Genomic DNA, 18,403 nt, shown 5'->3' with positions numbered 1-18,403 from the left:
TGCACAAGAGCTGAAATGTAGTGACTTGGAGTAAGTACAGTTAAGAGATGTGTAGTGAGATGGTTTTGTTTGCATCATTATTTCTGCAGTGTGTACAAAGACAGTGGGGGTAATGCGATATGTGTTCTTGCAGGCTGCTGAATGGAAATTGATGTCCAGTAGGTAATGGATTTTATACATCTTTCCACCTACAGTTAGGAATATCCCAGCAGGCATTAATACTCCCTGTGGTAATAGATTGCAAAAAAAAAACAAAAAAAAACAACAAAAAAAACAAATGAGCCCCCAAAAATTCTGTGCAACTTATTTAAGTTCAAATGACTAAAATGGCTTTGTGTCAATCATTTAGAAAAACATAACAAACAACCTTAAAATAAAGGAAGGGTCTTACTGCAGTAACATAACCATAATGATAAAAAATGACTGCTTTTCTTCAGCTCACCTCTTTCCTTTCCAAATACATGCGTTTGTGAAAACAGCTGAACATACCACATTAATAAATGAAAAATTATACTTGCCCATGTGTTAAAAAAACACAGTTCTTCTCTGAAAAAAAATATTTCAAAACATTTGAAATATTTACCAGTGCATGTTTTTAAGGGGCTTACAATTTTTTTTTTAATTATGATGTCTCGGTCACAAATCGAACAGCGTTATATCACTGCTTTGTATCACACACACAGGATTTTCCGAAGTTACTGTAACATTTTGGATTAATATTTTTATTTGAAGGGAGGCTTTTTTTAAAACTGTTTGAAAAAGACAAATATATATTTTTAGAAGAAAAAAAATTTCTATAAAGATGTTCTCAAAACTTAATATGACTCTGTTGTTGTTTTCCTCATAAACCTAAACTTTTGCTGATGTGTCATCAAAACTGGCTCGATCGGTCCTCCTAAATGCAAAACTGATGTTTATTTAAAACATCAAGATCCACAACAAATGTGGCTTCCCGGTCTAATATGTTAAGTAACAAAGTTAAATCATCCGTCATTCATAAGCAAACACCATAAGGACGCTTCCCGCTTCATTTTGACTGTAATGTCTCTACTTTAATTGTTGAATTGACACCAGTCCTGTGTACCTTTGACCACTGAACGGATGACCGCTCACCCTCAGATGAAAGGCCGCACATTGCCATCGCCTTGACACACAGCCATAACAGCCTTATTTAAAAGCTGTTAAATAACTCAGCCTTTAGTCTCACCTTCGACCTGTCAAAGTCCGGATGGAGAGATGGAGAGGTGGGAGGGAAGCAGCTTTAAGACTCAGTAACAGCTAATCACTGACAGGTGAGCTCCCCCTTTGGAATTGGACGTCAAGCAGAGACGAGTTGGTGAGTCATTTTTGAATATTCTCTAATTTTAGAGTTTGTTTTAAAGAATTATGGCATAAAATGTATTTAAGGACCTCTTTAGATTGACAGAAATGTGAGTAAAACGTAAGTCAGTAGATCAGTAAATCTGAGATGTTTAAATGTATGACAAACAGCAACAAGAAAACCAAGCGTTACTGCTTACTTCAAACCTCCTAATTACATATCTGCATTTTTAAAAACCATGAAGTGGTTTAACAACCCCTTTAGTCTCTTACAGTGAGGACAAATAACAACAGAGCTTCCAAGAAATTAAAGGAAATAATTTTGGTTGTAAACGTTTAAAAAAAAAAACATATTTGAAAGAGATTCAAATACTTACATAATCTATACTATAAGGGGAGTGATTTTCTTGTTACGCTGTAAACTGGCAGAGAGTAGGTGTTCAAGAAAATCCATGTATCATCAGCATAATCTAAATTAATTCTGTTATCTTGGTGAATCTGAAGGACGCAGCCTCGATGCAGGAAAAACAACTGAGATTCATCCTTTCAGCTTTCCTGACGAAGGTGTGCAAGTCCTGAACTGTTGTCTTAATAAAGAACCTCACACCATTTTGTATTTTTCCTCTGAAGTCAGTGTGTTTCACATGTCAGATGAATCACCTACAGTACATATCCCTTTATGGCCCAGCTTTAATAACAAGCAATCAAAGGAATTAAAGGGACAATCCTTATTTTGCATTCAAAGTCCACGCAGGTTTTTATGACTTTACAGTCAGCTGTGTCATCTGTTAATAATTACCCAGCTCTGCTGAACGATAATGGAAGATTAACTTCTCATCTGAAGACATCAGCACTTCTGTTTTGTTTTTTTTATTTCCATGTGGTGTATTAAAAGGTTTATGCACAATGTGTAACACGGGTTATGAGAAGAGGGGAGGGAAGGATTTTAAATTGTGTTCTTTTTACTTAAAAACTGCAGGTACTCCTTAAATGTAACGCTATTTCAGGAGTCATGTTTTTTGCATCTTTTGTCATAATATTTAAAGTCACAATCTCACTATATGCACCTGTTTCATTTGGATAAATCACTTGCATCATCTCCAGAGCATATTGTGTTTTTGCAATAGTTTGTGTGACTTTTTCCTTGTTTCCAATGTTTCATCAAATGCAGCAGTTTAGTATATTTCTGCCAAAAGAAAGAGGGAAAAAACATAAACAACCACAAAAATCTTAACAGAAATACTTACATAATCTTGGTAGATGCACAAAAGGAAAACTATAAATTATAATTTGGACAAATCACTTCTACTATCTCCTCAGCATATTGTGTTTTGCAATATTTTGTGTTGCTCAATTCATTTTTCCGCAAATCAACAATTTATTATATTTTTGCAAAAAAATAAAAAAGAAAAAGAAAAATACAAAACCTTTGCAAAAAAAACTGCCTACAATGCTCAAAAGGAAAATTTGAAATTTTCCATAATCCTGACAAACATTTCTAAGCATATTTTTCTTTTGCTCTGGCAAAATATATATTTCCCCTTTGATTTCACTTTCTAATTATCCAGCTAATTATACATGTCAAGTGTCATCACAATCTAATACAATGCAAGATTTAGATTATCTCAGCATCACTGCACGAGATATGAATAATAATTAGATTGTGATTCTTTCACTCCATTATGAGACATGACCACCTATAAGCCGAGGGTGATTTCTCTGACCAAGACTCCGGGTCAAACATTTGGCTTCTATCTGAGAGTGGAGCAAAATGAGGAAGGTCATCTGATCCGCTGCCTGGAAATGGGAGGCCCAGCTGAACTGGCCGGCATGAAAGACGGAGACCGCATCCTTCGGGTCAATGGAACATTTGTTGATGAGCTGTCCCACTCCGAGGTGAGCAGGCCTTCAGAGGCACTGCAGTGCATTAATCAAATCGATAAAGACTCTGACTCATTTTCTGTGTTTTTTTGTTTGTTTTTTTTTGTTGTTTTCTTCGTTTTCCCTTTTTACAGGTGGTGGAGCTGGTGAGGGACGGCGGGGCATCCGTCTCATTCCACATCCTGGATGAATCGTCTTACAAGAAAGCAAAGGCTTTGGGGGTGAAACTTTCTGATCCCCAACTCACACCAGTGGCCAACGGAGCTACCAAAGAGCCTCCAAAACTCAAACTGTGCTACTTGGTCAAGACTTCCTCGGGATATGGGTTTTCTCTTCGCTCAGTAAGAGGTAAGATATGGAACTGCATTTATAGCACCAAAGGGTATAAGGTGTGAAAATCCTCATGATAGGATCATATTATTATTCCCTGCTGCAGTACAGTTTTATAGATTTAACATTTAGAAGAGAAAAATCCAGCATTTAATTTGAATACATATATTTATTCATGCGAGTGTTTTTGTGTTTCTTTCAAAATCACCTGTGCCACACACATCTATGCCCAATTCCTAGAAATTAAATCTCACTGAAGCATTTTTCTTTTGTCTTTATCTATTCTTTCTAAGTTGAGCGGTGTTTCTGTAAACTATAAATTAGTAATTCATAATTAGATATAATGTGACAATAAAACCATGATACCTGGCCACGAGGCAGGGAGAAAGTCCAAGTTTATATTGGCATCACATACATTTCACAGCTAAGAAGGTAGGAAACTGCAGCAAAAAGATGACCAGGTTTCCATAACAACCGGTTTCTTATCCAAAACCCCTAGGAAGTTAAAAAGTATTCAAGGTAACTCAGAAACACCAGGAGACTTTAAATGAAATAGTTTAATGTTTTATACTGAGTTAACGTTGTCTAATTAAGCTTGTATGTTCTAAAATGTTCTGCTTATGTCTGCAATAGCAGATAAATTTAGTTTAAGGTTATTTCACATCTTGATAAGGGTTCCTAATAAGTAATTAACTGTATAAAATGCATAAATGTCTCTCAAAATCTACTTTCTCTGACAGTTATTTTTTAGATCTGATCAACTATAACATCATAATTCGCTCTGGGTGGTGACATGATATCCAATAGTCTCTTGGTTTCTGTGAGAACAGCGTTTATCCCCGGACTGGAAAGTCTTTAAGGTCTCTTAAAGGAGTGGAACGTGTTATAAACTTTATGAGTACAAAGCCATCGAATGTAAGAACTAGACTAGTTAATATTACCATCATGTGTGACAGAAATATCGTTGAATTAGTATTTCAAGGTCCTTTTAGATTTTGCAGAGGTTTCACTGCAGTGCTGATGGAGCTTTATGTTACCTAGCAACAGAGCTAGATGGAGTCTTTTAAGTTAAAACTAAGTATCTTCATATGTAACTGGAAATCGCAGTAACACCTCCTAGTTTTCAGATTATTTCTTTATTATTATTATTATTATTATTATTATTACATCTAATTAAAAAAAATGAAAATTTTATTAGCCACCCTTAGAGAGATGAGTAAAACATGTTCTAGAGAAGACAACCTACATCTACTGAGTAGTTTTTTTTTTCTAATTTGTATAGTTCTATCGATTTTGAACACAATAATTTAAAAAAAAAAACATAAAAAAATATGTATGATTGCAGGCATTTAAAATACTTCTGTCTTTTCTGATATGCTTTTACAATGTCACCAAATGGCTTTTTGCATCTGGAACAGAGGCTCTGCTGTTTCTTCAAGCAAATAAGAAATGTTTTTTCATGTGATTTCATCCATGCATCATTCTATTTTGTCTGTTTTACCAGGCGAACCAGGATTGTTCATGACTCAGGTGGACTCGGGCAGAGTAGCCTACAACGCTGGAGTCAGAAACGAAGATCGTCTGCTCGAGGTCAACGGGGAGAACATAGAAAGCTACACGCATGACGAAGTGGTGGAAAAGATCAAACTGGGAGGGAAAAGCGTCATGTTCCTGCTTGTTGACAAGGAAACGGACAGTTTCTATCGCAACAAAAAAAACAAGATAGGATCATGGTTGGCAACAGTAAAGTTTCTCCCACTGCAACCGCGCTTCATCAATTTGACCAAAGGGTCTAATGGATATGGATTCCTGCTCAAAGAGGATCCAGGCCAAGGAGGCAAGGCCAAAAAATAACCCTGTGTGTTTCACTGCAGAGAAGGGGTTGTGGTTTAACGACACGCTCCATGATTTATTGCAGGACACTTCATAGGGGAAGTAGACAAAGGCAGCCCTGCAGATAAAGCTGGCCTGCGGAAAATGGACAGAGTTGTTGCTGTCAACGGGACGGATGTGGACAAATGCAGCCACAAACAGGTGGTGGACTGGATCAGGCTATGTGACAACACATGCTCCTTCCTTGTGGTGGACAAAGACACGGACCAAATGTACAAGCAGGTGAGCCACCTACTCACCTGTAGTCTTTCTAGTTCTGCTTACAACGTTGACAACATGCTAAGGTAATCATGTTTCATGTCTCACAGGGTAAGGTGTCTCCGATGCTTTTCTGGGAGGAGATGAAAGGTTCTAACTCCCCACCCAGTTACACCGAAGCTTTGAGCTTACCTGCTCCTGCCCAAACATCCATGGCTGGAAGAGATAAAACGGAGGAACTGAGACCCAAACTGTGCAGAATGGAGAAAACCTCTGCCGGTTATGGCTTTCACCTAAACGGCATTGAAGGGGTGCTTGGCCAGTACATCACAGAGGTAAGATCAACAAGAACAAGCACTGTCTGAGGGAGACTACTCCACAAGAACCTGGTTAAAATCACCTCTTTTCAGGTGGTGAAAGGCGGTGCAGCAGACAAGGCTGGAATGGAGAACGACGACGTTGTGATAGAGGTGAACGGTGAGAATGTGGAGCAGAGCACCCATGCTGAGGTGGTGAACATAATCCGCAGAAGTGGCAACACTCTGGAGATGCTGGTGGCCAGACAGGATGTCTACAAACAGCTCAAAGCCACAGGTGTGAAGACCACACCGCTTCTCCTTGGGGAGACCTTCAAGGGGAAAACTCGCACTGCAGAGTCTCCAAAACCAAACAGGGAAGAGGAAAAGCAGCAGCAGGAGGAGGAGGATGAAGCCAGGCCAGAAACTCCACCTCAACAGGAAAGACAGAGGGTGAGTGGTGCTATTTACCATCACCGGTCATATTTCTAACCAGCATGGTGTTAAATGTGACTGTTCTGATCCACTCTGGGATATTTTGTGCAAACTGTCACAGTATCAAATCAATGAATGATTAACTACTAATTGTGAACAATTAGAGTATAATTTCAACTATGTCCCTTGACATTCTTAAAGAATATTTTAGAATCTAAATCATGCCACGGTAAATATATACGATTAACAAGAGTGTCGAGATTAAAGTTATACTGCTGATTATTTCACCACATAACATTTTGTTGCTTTTTGTTAAAGTGCTCCGGAAAGTCATTGGTGTCATTTGAACTTTTCACATCTTGTCATGTTACAACCACATATTCCATTGTACTTCATCGATTACCTACATGTGGCTTTCATTTTGGTTCAGCTGAAATATGACAAACAAAAATGTTATCGTACTTTCTGTTCCTACTTTTAGACTCCCTCTGTGTCATCATCTTTGTCTGAAGACGGCATCGACGAGAGACTCTGAAACGACGCCCAAAGGAACAAATCCTAGATGTGGCCGAATCTGAAGAGTTTGTTTTTAAAGCTCTCTGAGCTTCACACATTCCGGTGAAACATACGGTAGTAAGAGAGATGACAACAACAACTAAAATAATAATAATAATTACAGCACTCGGACTGAGAAATTGCCCACAAAAGCTGATTCATAGCAGAATAGCTGCTATGAATCAGCATAGCAGCTATTCTGCTATGCTGATTCGCTGCTGCTGGCGACAGTTCGCCAGCAGCAGCAATCACATCCTGTGCAACCAGCTGTGATTCCGTATTTATACGGAACTCCTGCAAGTTCCTCATGGAACTTGCATGAGGAACTTCTGCAAGTTCCTCATGGAACTTGCAGGAGAAAAAAACATTTTGTGCCTTTAATAAAAACTTCAGTGCTCTCCTCATTCACTGAAACCTCAAGGAGGTGATTAACCAAAAGGATAAATGCAACTTTAACTTGCATACATGTACTATATTCATTCTCATAACACAGACAATGGCTGAAAGAAGATGGCTACTAACCTAAACAAGTCCACATCTACAGTCAAAGCTTAAAATAGATGGAGCTGTGACAAACAAAACTTGAAGAAACCAAATGCCCTTTTACCATTACACCCAGAAAGAAGGACCATAAGGAAAGTAAAAAAAAACAAAAAAACTAGCTCCATAAAGATCAGGGTAAGAGAATCAAAGCAAAGCTTTAGATTTGTGATCAAATAAGATAACACTTTAACAAATTTTACACATTTTTACCAATGTAAAATGGTAAAAAGGTGCCAATAAATGTTGAGGGCGCTGTATTGTTTTGATCAAAGCTTGTATTGATATATAGCCCCTTTTGCAAAACCTGAGATAATCGTTGTCAACATAGTTTAAAATCATCTCTGTATGCAGTAAACATGTATTTTCTTTCCTTTATTTAATATTTGACATGAAAGTTCACATTTCTTACATAAAATAAAAAAAATCAACACATTCCATCTGAGTAAAGGCTGACTTTTTGAGTGCCTGCTTTCTTCCCAAATTGAATGACATATCTGAACATTAAAAAATAAAAAATAAAAAATCACAGTTGGGAAAACCTGCAGTGAAACAAGAAATGTGTGTCGTTTCAACCAGTGTGTTAAAACATAAAGATATAAAGAATTAACCAAAAGTGTACAAAATTAACAGCAAGGAAAGAACCCTATTTGTTTCATTTGAATGACTTTCTGTAAATACTCTGCTTTCAGTTTGCAAAGTTCCTTCAGCATGTGCTCCAATAGTCACCCTAAAAAATGTTTGTTTCTTTTGTTGTTGTTTTTTTTTTTTCCTGATTCAGGAGTAAATGCCTCAAAAATGATTTCTGTATCTCTCAGAACTGCAGAATAAAATTCAGCCCACGCATCAGTGAAGGCTAAACACGCCACAGGTGTTCAGAGGGCCATGTGTTTTTCTGGTGCCTGCTTGTGGGCGAGGTAAAGGAAGAGGATGCTGGACAGAGCGCTGACCAAGAAGATGACGTCAAACCAGCGGTGGTAGAAATTGAACTGGAGCTCTCCCAGAACCTCTGTCACGATGGAGCGGTACTCCAGCGGCATGCTCATGCGCATCAGCAGCACAGATGAAACAAAATACATCCCCTTATAGATTCAGATAAAAATAAAAATTAAGAAATGGATTCAAACTTAACTCAAGGCTGCAGGAAGTACTCGACTCTGAAGAAAAACACACTCACCATGATCTGAGCGAGGACAAGCACGATGACATTGGAAGATTTGCTGCTTGATATTGCGTAGAAGAACTAAAATAAAATGAAGGTGACAATATTCAGAAGATGGAAGCTGAAAACGATAACTTTTCAAGAAAGAAAATGTGCATGTGTGTTAAATATTTGAGTTGAAAAATATTTGGCCTTCGGTATAACTGTATAATCTTTGCCACATGTTAAAACTTGACAGACTGCAGGTTAGAGGTTTTAATCTGAATTTAAGCGTGCACACTTTAACTAATGGGCCATCGTTACCTTTGTGAGTGTGATAAGCAAACCTCGTATGGAAGTGACAATTATTATTCCAACCAGGATGAAGGAAATATGCTGGGACCAAAATTTCACCTGGAACACAGAAAAGAGGAGAAAACGTAAAAAGAAAGCCAAAACCTTTGGCGTTTTAGATTCCTCCCTCAGAACCTGAACCTCTTGGACTCAACAACTGCTGTTATGTGAACACACATGAACAACACATGGTTAACTGCAGAGACAACAAGGCAGAAAATTATCTTTACAAGAGGTCATTCCAGGTGATCCTGGGGGATTAGTTGGAGACATAAACAAATTTCTGAAAAGTAAATCATTAAATGTATTTGTAAGCTTAAATTCGGAGTTGATGTCAAGATTAAAGAAGCAGAGGTTGCAGAGAGGGATAGGATAAATTCATGCAGTGATCATTGAAAGTAATAGAAAAGCTCTCAGAAGTAATGAATTCATACACAAGTGTGTTTCTTACATCAAACTGGATGCCCAAGTAGTTCACTGTGATTTCGATACCCCTGGTCACCGGATCCGTCTTTCCAACTCGATCAAACACTATGTTTATCGTTGCCTGTAAATAGAAGAAAGGTTTAAAAGTGAAATCAGTGACAACACACCTTTTAAAGTAAACATATAGCCAGCAGGAAGTGACGTGAATGTTTATGTGAGATGTAAAACACGAATGCGGTGTTCCTACCATGAAGATTTTCCAAACACAATAGATGGAAAAGAAGTAACCAAGAAAGTTGAAGTATTTCCCTTGGAAGGTCTTTGAGTACTCAATTCGCTCCTAAAGAAAACAAAAAAAAACAAGACAAATCATCCATCGCATAATTACAAAAGGTAAACTAGTTATAAATAAACATACTAGAAAATAAGCTGATGCTCATGCATGTTAAATGTTTACTCCAGGTGAGAAAATTCTGCTGGTTTCCATCAAAGATAATCATAGGTTTATGTGGTAATTAACATTAAAATTTATAAATTTTTTGTGGCAACAGCTGTAAAATTAATCACACCACCTTCAAAACGTGTTAATTACAGCAGCGTTGTGCGTGAAAACATTCAAAACGTTGACGACAAGAGAAACTTGAGCTGAGCATAAAACGGTGCTACATTTGGTGAGGGCCTGGTGACTGCTGTGTGTGTAGCCACAGTTAACGGTTTATTTGAACACGTGTAAACAAATATGATACTAAAGAGGTAAACCAGCCCTTAAGTGCTTTAAAAGTTGGTTGGCCTCAGTTAAAAGCACAGTCATTGCAGGCACTTTTGCCATTAATATACCTAATTCATTTTCCGTTGGAGAATAAGGGCAGCTGTACTGATGATTGAGCTAAATATAGAAAATACAGTGGTGCATTCGCCCTTTCCTGATTTCAAGCAGGGTAAAATTATGTAAAAGCAGGACATCATGAATTACTTAGGCAGGATAATCTGCATGTTCAGCAAATGCCAGTCTCCTACCCAATCAACATACTAGGTCCAAATTCTCGGGCACACACTTGTTTACCTTGGTGGCTTGCAGATCCACCGTCTCCAGGAAGAGTTGTCGACTCAGCTCCTCCAGAGCATCAACTTCCTGCTGGATCAAAGACAAATCTACAGCGAGGAAAGTCAGGGATCACAGCAGCTAAGATTTTTTTCAGGATAGTTAGCAGGAATCTAAAATATAGAGATGCTTGCATCCAAGCATGAAGGATACTTTCACTGCCTGTTTGTGTAGAGGTGACACTCTTGATCATGCCCCAGAAACCAGTCTGTTTGTTTTGGTCCTCCCCTCGTTGGTACATCTGCCTCCTCGTCATGGCGATTCTTGAGAGACAAAAGAAAGCGTTATTTTACTTTTTGCAGAAAGAAAAAATGGTTTGAAGATCAAGAGGGGGTGTAAAATCATTATTCCCACCGTTTCTTTTTGCTGACAATCATATCCATGGTTTGGAGTAACCGCCTCTCCAGAGCAAGAATGTCACTATCTGTTACATTTCTGCGAAAACAACAAAAGCTAACTGTGAAGACACACTGCCACCTTCTGCTTGAACACTGCAAAGAAACAGCCGACGGGCCGAACCTGAGGAAATAGGACATGTATGTGTATGGACAGTTGACGGCACCAAACCCTGAGAGGAGAGCCATAAGGGTGACTCCGATCACACCGACACGACTGATGAGCTGCTCAATGGACAGAATCCCTGCACAAAATCAATCAGAAAGAGACACTAAAGACACTAAAGAAAGAGACACAGAAAGAGACACTAAACAACAAACAGCTCATAAACTTCACAGATGAATGACGGTGCAGAACCTTGCAAATGGCCTCTTTCACATTTTGCCACATTACAATTGCAAACCTCAGTGTATTATAATGAGATTTTATGTGATAGACCAACACAAGTATCACATAGCTGTGAAATGGGAGGAAAACAATCCTCGGTTTTAAAATGGTATTTTTTTTTAGTTGTTGTTTTTTTTTTTCCCAAAACAGATATTTGAAATGTGTGAAGTGCAATCTGTGGATTGTAGAAAGATCTCTCCCTGCATGACAGATACAAGTCTTTTGTGGTACTACTGACAGTTGTGACTGAAATTTTTCCCCAAATTCATTTTTGAAAATCCTCTCCTGGGAGTCGGATTGGATGAAGTGTTTATGAACATAATTTTTCAGGTGTTCAAATGTTTTAATTTAAACTATTCTGTTTCTTTGGCTGTATGTATAGAGTAGCTGTCCTGTTGCAAGATGAACCTGCACAATGAATCTAGGCAAAACATTTAAATGTAGGTCAAATAAGAGCAGTATACTTTCTGTTCCCTACATTACTTGAGGCAAACTCCAGGCCATTTGTCGGCTTTCTTCTGGACTCTCTGTTATAAAGATGCTGTTTGTTCAGAAATGTTCTCTACCAAACCTCCAATGCCTTCATATTTACTATTTAGCTGGGCTCTAAATGCGATTGAGTTAAATATAACACCAGATTTCAATTATTATTATTTCAGAAAAAAATAAAAGCAGTTTCCTTTCCCTTCCATATCTCATGTATGCACTTCTTTATGTTTGTTTATAACATAAGCTCCACTGAATTTCCTTAGAAAATGTGAAAAATCCTTAAAGGATGTGAATACATTGGCATGACACTAACACGGCATGAAATGCAACATTTTGATGAAGCCTCGTTTACTCACCATGTTTTGGACTCAAGATTGGGAATGGGTCTCCTAACTTCCAGAAGAAATACATGAAGGTAAACCAAACCATACAGGCAAAAAGGAGTTTTTGCCTCTGCACTGATAAGACAACAAGCAAACAGTTCACTATTAGAACAGCACCTTCAAATGTTAAAAGTTTTGTTTGTTTGTTTTTCTTGAACTTACACAATCGTATGTTGCTGACAACAAAGTAACCGATATAAAAAGGCACCACAAAGATTAGAACCAGCAGAATCACATACAGATTCAACTTCCAGTGGAAATACCTGGAACTGGGACAAAACATGATGATGAACAAATTGTATCTGTTTTAACCAAGGGATCAGGCCTTTTCCCCAAAAGTAAATATCACTTACGTGCTGCTTAAGGCCCCAAGAATCTCAAAAATGATAAGCTCGAACATTGTACAGGAAAACGCAAAGGTGACAGAAAAAACCACCTGGACAACATACTGTCGCACCTGAAAACAAAAACACAGTTTGACTGTAAAACATTTACAAGTCTGCTAAAGAAGAGAAACCTCTAATATCTGTATCTGTTGTGTTTCTTTTTATTAGAATCAATATGTTATGTCTTAAACAAAAACCAGTTGGATTTTAGAGACATAAACTACTAATGCTGCAAATGGAATAACACCTTACCTCATAATCTTTGAACAGCTGCCGCATAAAGAACAACCAACCAAACCCAAAAAACAGCACCTGGACGAAATATGCAAAAAAAAAAAAAAAAAAGTTGATGGTAAGTACAAAGACACTCAGTAACTTCATATATGAAGTAGTTTGAAAAACCTTATGAAAATCAGGTTCAAACCCAATCTAGATTAATTCTTCTACTTCACATTAATTCAATACAGTCTAATTTCTTAATGATTATCATATAACAAGTTGATAAACAACAACATCATAAAATGCTAATTGAGCTGGTAAAAACACTTTTAATACGTGCATTATCAAACTTTACTTATGAGAAACCATATAATTAATGTGGATAATACCGATCATATTTCATCTTGAAATATCTTAGAAGAACTGGACCCATGTCCTAAAAATCTAAGTTAACTACGGAAAAGTATACTTCTTCCAACCGATTACCTGAGAGGTGAACATGATGACTGAGTCCACCAGAAACGACATGATGATTATGATGTGAGTTAAACAACCTCAAACACTTCGAAAAACCCCAGTGCTGCAAAGTGCAGGCCAAGATTAGTTCATTTTAACCCCAAGGACAAAAACACCGTCTTTCTTAAAAGTGAACCGTGTGTTATGTGTCTAACATTTTGACACTTGTTTAGCTGTCAAGCTACAACAGCAAGTCGTCACCAACATACTTCCGTCGCAGGGATACTACGTCATTCGCCATTCAAAGTAAGGAAAACAAATAAAAAGGTTCAAAAACTTAAGTCAAGATAACAAAGCATAAAATAATAAAACAGACTATTATAATCACTTATTATCATTTGTAATTTTAAAACAGCACGGTCATAGACATAGACCGTTCGTTAATATCGCCGCCATATTGTGAGTGTAATTGTTTCCCGGATATATTTAACTATGCATAGGTTTTAAATTAATCATTTATTTTATACGTTTTATTTTTATGCTTAGTTTAGAACTATTTTACGCGCATCCGTTTAATATTTGTTGTTCTCTTATTTTGATTTTCAGAATTATTATTATTATTTATTTTTTTTTATTTTTTTTTTTGCGGTTAATATCAACATATTCAGTACTGGCACGAACATGTATATGAAACTAACATTACAATTAATACAAACAGTGTTTCTTATGAGAGGCCCCTCATATTTTCTTCAGTCGTAAAAACGTAGTTTATAGTAGTTGATTTTCAAAACGTTGCCACTCACAATATGGCAGAAGCGCCGTCAGCAACAGCAAATGTTTTTATTCATTTATTGTTTTAACCTTTTCTCTCCAAAGTGAAATAAATAAATAAATAAATAAATAAATTTTCTTTGTTTATTGTGTATTTTTAAATTCTAACACAAATCTCAAAAATAAAATAAGCTGCTTAGGATTGACTATTTTGATCATTTTATATATCTCTATTTTCTATTGTCTTATCAGCTATGCATATATGTATATTTTAAAATAAAAAAATAAGTAGATAAATAAATGAACAAATAAATAATATATTATTTTTCGAGATCCTATATTTGCGCGCAATGTATGTACCGTGACACCAGAGGGCGCCGTGGAACCAAAACTTTCATTCCTCATCGCGGACTACATTTAATTTGGGTAGTGCGCCTTTAGTGTCCAGTGCTGCCTGCGGTTAGAGTATCAGTCCGAGGGGAGCGCAGCAGCGAAACACTTGGAGGAACAGAAACTATCGCATGCCGATGCTGGATTATAAGGATGCAGGAGATGATGCAGAGGTAGACCGTCTTAAGCTGTTGGCTTTTCACATTTGTAACAAGAGGCATAAGGTGAGTCTCTGTTAACTGATACAACTTGTAGAAGAAATGTTATTGTGAACTCTGATTTGTTCTCTTGATTAATAAAGAACTAAAAGTTTTTAGTTTAACAGTTTTTAGTTTAGTGTATCTTATATTTCAAAACGGGATTAAAATGTTGGCAGTTGAGAAAAATATGCTGAACTTATAAATGCACTTTATGCTTCAAGGTTCTATAATGAACTAAAGTGCAAATAATTGTTATATGCTGGCTCGGTGTACAATATTTTACATGGAACACTGGCATACGGAGTTAAAGCAGATGCAATCATAAAGAATGTGGAGTAGAAACAGAACAGCTTCATAGTTGAAGATACAAAAGAATATATAAAATAATAACAGATAGCTGGATTTTGATCATTTTGACTCACTGAGCTGAATATTGTTTGCTGGCAAATTAAAGCATCCAGAAGCTTGACTAAAAACTGTGTGGACAAACCAAATGCCTTCTGGAAAGGTGGGGTTTATTGGCAAAGAGGACAACGATTGAACTCTTTGCTCAGAACAATAAAGAATAATGTTTTGTCATGAAATGGGAAGGTGAGACTTTAATAATGCCGTATTAACTGTAAAACATGGTCTTCATAGCTTCATACTGTAGGGCGTTTTTGCTGGTGCATGGTATGAGGTTGATGGAAACTACTGCCTAGAAAATATGTAACTTCACTTCAAATAAAATCAACAGCAAGATGGATTCAACTTGGACATTAGTAGCTGTTTCAAAACATCAGTGATTCCAAATACACATAAAAAACTGGTTTTGGAAAGGATTATGATCTGTATTTTCCACTTAAAAGTCCTGATGGTAATCCTGTGAAACATTCAATCTGGATCCAGAGACCAACTAGTTCACATGTGTTCTAGCATTGTCAAGAAACGCAGTCAAAAATTGATTTATGATTATTAAAAAAAATCTATTCAGGTCATGATGAGAGGTCTTTCTATTTTTCCTCAGTGAGAACGATGATGATCCCTGTCACTTGTAGAATAGGTCTGCAGGTCTCTTTTCTCCTCCTTTTAATTGGACAAACACATGGTGAGTAGGGGCATGCAAAGTCAAACCAATAAAATACTGAAAAACATAAAAAAAAAAACTACTCCCGCTCACCATTTGCAAAATATTGATTTCAGGTAGAGTGACGGCGCCGGCACGTTTGAAGGCACCAGTGGACAAACCCTTTACACTGACCTGCACGCTGTCAAAGGACCGTGGTGAAACTTTGAGGGAGGTCCGTTGGCTGGATGACAAGAATCAGACCCTGCTGAGCTACCAGCCAGGTAACAGAGACAGCGTGAGTGGACAGCAGCATGTGGAGCTCGCCACCTCACCAAAGGACTCCTCAGCGATCACCATTCGCAGGGTGGGCTTCCGTGATGAAGGCTGCTACACCTGCATCTTTGAGCTCAGTCCTTCAGGTTCAAAGCAAGGACAGACGTGTCTCACTGTTGACGGTAAGGGAAATATTTATAATTATTTTGAGTCTGTTAAGGTTGGGAACACAAGTACTTTGCATTTAGGATAAAATATATTTATTAAAGATGAGATAGACACTAGTATAGCTCAGAAGCTAGGAGGAGATTATAATCTAGGGGAAAGGTAGAAGAGAATGGACAGAATAAGTTGTTTGACTCAATGGAGGAGCAATAATTAATGCAGCTTTAATAATCATAGAACCTGATTTGTGGATGCATAAGGGAAAGATTCATTAAGATATTTCACATACGAGTAGCTTATATTGAAGAGGGTCCATCAATTTACTGATAGTTACCACAATCTGAATATATTTTTAGCATGAAGGAGAAGTATTGCATGATTTTGCATCAGTACTGTGAACACAGCTGAAAGCAGATAAAAATGCATCAGAAAGATCCAATGACTGAACCCTGTGTAACTCCATAATAAATGATCCCTTCCATCTCATTTATTATTTACTGGTACTAAGCAATCGTGATATTTATGTTACATAGATGACATTGTGCAGAAGGAAGAGTCATGAACTGGGTGTGTAAAACCTCCACTCGAAACCTGAATGAGTTACAGTCCCAGTGATAGTAAGAAGAGATAAGCTGACATTTTTTTTAAAAAACTGTAAGCTCTCGCGTTGTGAAGCAAGTTGTCCTCTGTTTGACACAGACAACATTCACATCTGTTAGAGCGATAGATTTGTTAGGAAAGTCTTTTACGAAAGGGTAGCCAATATGAACGAGGGATAAGTTGGCTGAAGACAGAGCTCTCACAAGAGTGTCAAAAAAAACGGTGGTCTGCATTCAGTCTTCATAGTCGCTGTCCCTGTTAATATTCCATCGCTTGATTGATTTTGGATGCTTTCCCTTTTGCCCTCAAAGCTTAAAACTGAAAACATGCGAACACACGTGTTCCCAACCGCTGTTAACCTCTGACCAGAAACTGATGAGCGTGCTGAGTCCGGGCCAGTCATGTTAATAAAGAGCTGTGCAGCAGTGGGAGAAGGGGAGCTTAAGCTCCTAAGCAGAAACAGCTGGGCCAGATTCCACTGAGTGGTTTCTGTTTGGGTACCTCATATTCCCAATATTAACATTCTCCTTTACGCGCCCCTCGTCTCCCAGCTATGTTTATTGTCTTTTCTGCCCTCGACTGATCCTTTGTGTTTCATTCGCAGCCGAAGTCACATCAGAGAGAAACAAAACAGCAGTGAGCGGCAAGAAGGCGTCCCTGTCATGCTCCTTTGGTTTGCCCGAAAAGGTGCAGCAGATACTGTGGAAACACACGCCTGCTCAAGGCGAATCGACAGAGGTGGCCTCTTTTGCGAAGCGGAGCGACCCCATGATCGAGCCAGCTTATCAGGGGAGAGTCTGGCTCTCTGCTTCTCTGTCAGACAGTCAGCTTACGATCCAGCCTGTCGCCATCCAGGATGAGGGCTGCTACACCTGCTTCTATGAGACGCACAGCGAGGGGACAAAGAGCTCTGTGGTCTGTCTCTCTACCTACGGTAAATGTCTGCTTTTCAAGTTCGCTTTTACCCGTCGACATAAACGCTTCAACAATGCAACATTAGGTCAAAACGTTTGTTTCCCCGTCTTTTATCAAGTTCCAGGAATTGAAAAAATAATTTTCGCAATAAAGATGTAGCAAATATTTCCATCAAAATGTCTTCTTGAGCACATTTGGGATTTGTCCTAAAAATTAAAAACTGAGTTACGCTGGTTGCTAAGATAGACTGTGTGTGTGTTTTTTTGTTTGTTGTTTTTTTTGTTTCTTTTTATGCCAAAGTCACTTACATTTGAATAGGCATTGTTTTAAGTTAAGTAGAAAAACGTGAAACTTAGGAAATGTGACAAAAGGGAATTCAATACATGACCTATTTCTTTCTAAATCGAGTCATTTTAGTCAAATTATTTATTGCAGTTACATTGCTGATACTTAGTAAGGCAGGGCTTCTTTACTTTGGCACAGTTTCTGATACAACAATTTGCAAAACATGCATATTTCTTCATTCATCTAGTGCAATCTCCTTCAGTCTCAGTCACATTTACCTTTCACACAATAACTGAAACACATAATCTTAAGATTTCCCTGAGTTGCTCCAGTGGAGATGATGCTCTCTGTGATGAATCTCTCAACCTGTTGAATTCCTCCTCAATACTGAAAAGCACAAAAGGAAGAGGGTTTCTTTCTCTTTCTATTTATCACAGTGTAAGGCTTTAGAAAGATAAAGTCCTAAACTGAATTTGGCTCCAAATTCAGGCACATTCAGTGGGTAACATTACATCGATCACGTTTTGTAACTAAGGCGAAATTTTAAGAGAAACTTTAGTTTGGTGGTG

General features: G+C 37.7%; 3 protein-coding genes across 4 annotated transcripts; 2 read left to right on the top strand and 1 right to left on the bottom strand.

Annotated features, from left to right (window-relative positions):
* The first annotated feature begins 1,012 nt into the window (after positions 1–1,012).
* On the top strand, positions 1,013–7,953 carry pdzk1 (PDZ domain containing 1). The gene is made up of 8 exons (XM_007555352.2): positions 1,013–1,336; positions 3,008–3,216; positions 3,336–3,549; positions 5,036–5,368; positions 5,450–5,646; positions 5,733–5,957; positions 6,033–6,371; positions 6,835–7,953. The coding sequence occupies exons 2-8, from the start codon at positions 3,010–3,012 to the stop codon at positions 6,886–6,888; spliced, it is 1,569 nt and encodes a 522-aa protein (XP_007555414.1). The 5' UTR covers positions 1,013–1,336; positions 3,008–3,009; the 3' UTR covers positions 6,889–7,953.
* Positions 7,954–8,201: 248 nt separating this feature from the next.
* si:ch73-390b10.2 (Golgi pH regulator) lies at positions 8,202–13,474 on the bottom strand. The gene is made up of 14 exons (XM_007555351.2): positions 13,218–13,474; positions 12,765–12,824; positions 12,480–12,583; positions 12,289–12,395; positions 12,100–12,201; positions 10,991–11,111; positions 10,826–10,906; positions 10,625–10,734; positions 10,433–10,521; positions 9,617–9,709; positions 9,395–9,490; positions 8,914–9,003; positions 8,626–8,691; positions 8,202–8,530 (listed from the first exon to the last, which is right to left on the bottom strand). The coding sequence occupies exons 1-14, from the start codon at positions 13,257–13,259 to the stop codon at positions 8,324–8,326; spliced, it is 1,368 nt and encodes a 455-aa protein (XP_007555413.1). The 5' UTR covers positions 13,260–13,474; the 3' UTR covers positions 8,202–8,323.
* A 932-nt stretch (positions 13,475–14,406) lies between these two features.
* LOC103140395 (uncharacterized) lies at positions 14,407–17,817 on the top strand. Of its 2 annotated transcripts, none has more exons than XM_016673081.1 (4): positions 14,407–14,572; positions 15,555–15,635; positions 15,719–16,051; positions 17,239–17,817. In XM_016673081.1, exons 2-4 carry the CDS (start codon positions 15,563–15,565, stop codon positions 17,706–17,708), a joined length of 876 nt encoding a protein of 291 aa, XP_016528567.1. In that variant the 5' UTR covers positions 14,407–14,572; positions 15,555–15,562; the 3' UTR covers positions 17,709–17,817. The 2 variants fall into 2 exon arrangements, with proteins under 2 accessions (XP_016528567.1, XP_007555604.2); XM_007555542.2 differs by having other exon boundaries at positions 14,408–14,572; positions 15,731–16,051; positions 17,239–17,810.
* The last annotated feature ends 586 nt before the right edge of the window (positions 17,818–18,403 follow it).

This window comes from Poecilia formosa, unplaced genomic scaffold (genome assembly GCF_000485575.1).
Source record: "Poecilia formosa unplaced genomic scaffold, Poecilia_formosa-5.1.2 Scaffold70, whole genome shotgun sequence".
Taxonomy (NCBI): domain Eukaryota; kingdom Metazoa; phylum Chordata; class Actinopteri; order Cyprinodontiformes; family Poeciliidae; genus Poecilia; species Poecilia formosa.
Note: the sequence above shows the minus strand (reverse complement) of the source record. Positions and strands in the feature narration are given on the sequence as shown.

What these genes read in the sequence shown, in the direction of transcription:
- pdzk1 (XM_007555352.2), top strand. Translation starts at nt 3,010, where the DNA reads ATGACCACCTATAAGCCGAGGGTGATTTCTCTGACCAAGACTCCGGGT. An exon ending in ATGAGCTGTCCCACTCCGAG is followed by an intron (nt 3,217 to 3,335) that starts GTGAGCAGGCCT and finishes CCCTTTTTACAG; the next exon opens with GTGGTGGAGCTGGTGAGGGA. An exon ending in CGGACCAAATGTACAAGCAG is followed by an intron (nt 5,647 to 5,732) that starts GTGAGCCACCTA and finishes CATGTCTCACAG; the next exon opens with GGTAAGGTGTCTCCGATGCT.
- si:ch73-390b10.2 (XM_007555351.2), bottom strand. Translation starts at nt 13,259, where the DNA reads ATGTCGTTTCTGGTGGACTCAGTCATCATGTTCACCTCTCAG. An exon ending in AGCTGTTCAAAGATTATGAG is followed by an intron (nt 12,584 to 12,764) that starts GTAAGGTGTTAT and finishes TTTTGTTTTCAG; the next exon opens with GTGCGACAGTATGTTGTCCA. An exon ending in TGGATCTGCAAGCCACCAAG is followed by an intron (nt 9,710 to 10,432) that starts GTAAACAAGTGT and finishes TGTTTTCTTTAG; the next exon opens with GAGCGAATTGAGTACTCAAA.
- LOC103140395 (XM_016673081.1), top strand. Translation starts at nt 15,563, where the DNA reads ATGATGATCCCTGTCACTTGTAGAATAGGTCTGCAGGTCTCTTTTCTC. An exon ending in TTTAATTGGACAAACACATG is followed by an intron (nt 15,636 to 15,718) that starts GTGAGTAGGGGC and finishes CCATTTGCAAAA; the next exon opens with TATTGATTTCAGGTAGAGTG. An exon ending in GACGTGTCTCACTGTTGACG is followed by an intron (nt 16,052 to 17,238) that starts GTAAGGGAAATA and finishes TTTCATTCGCAG; the next exon opens with CCGAAGTCACATCAGAGAGA.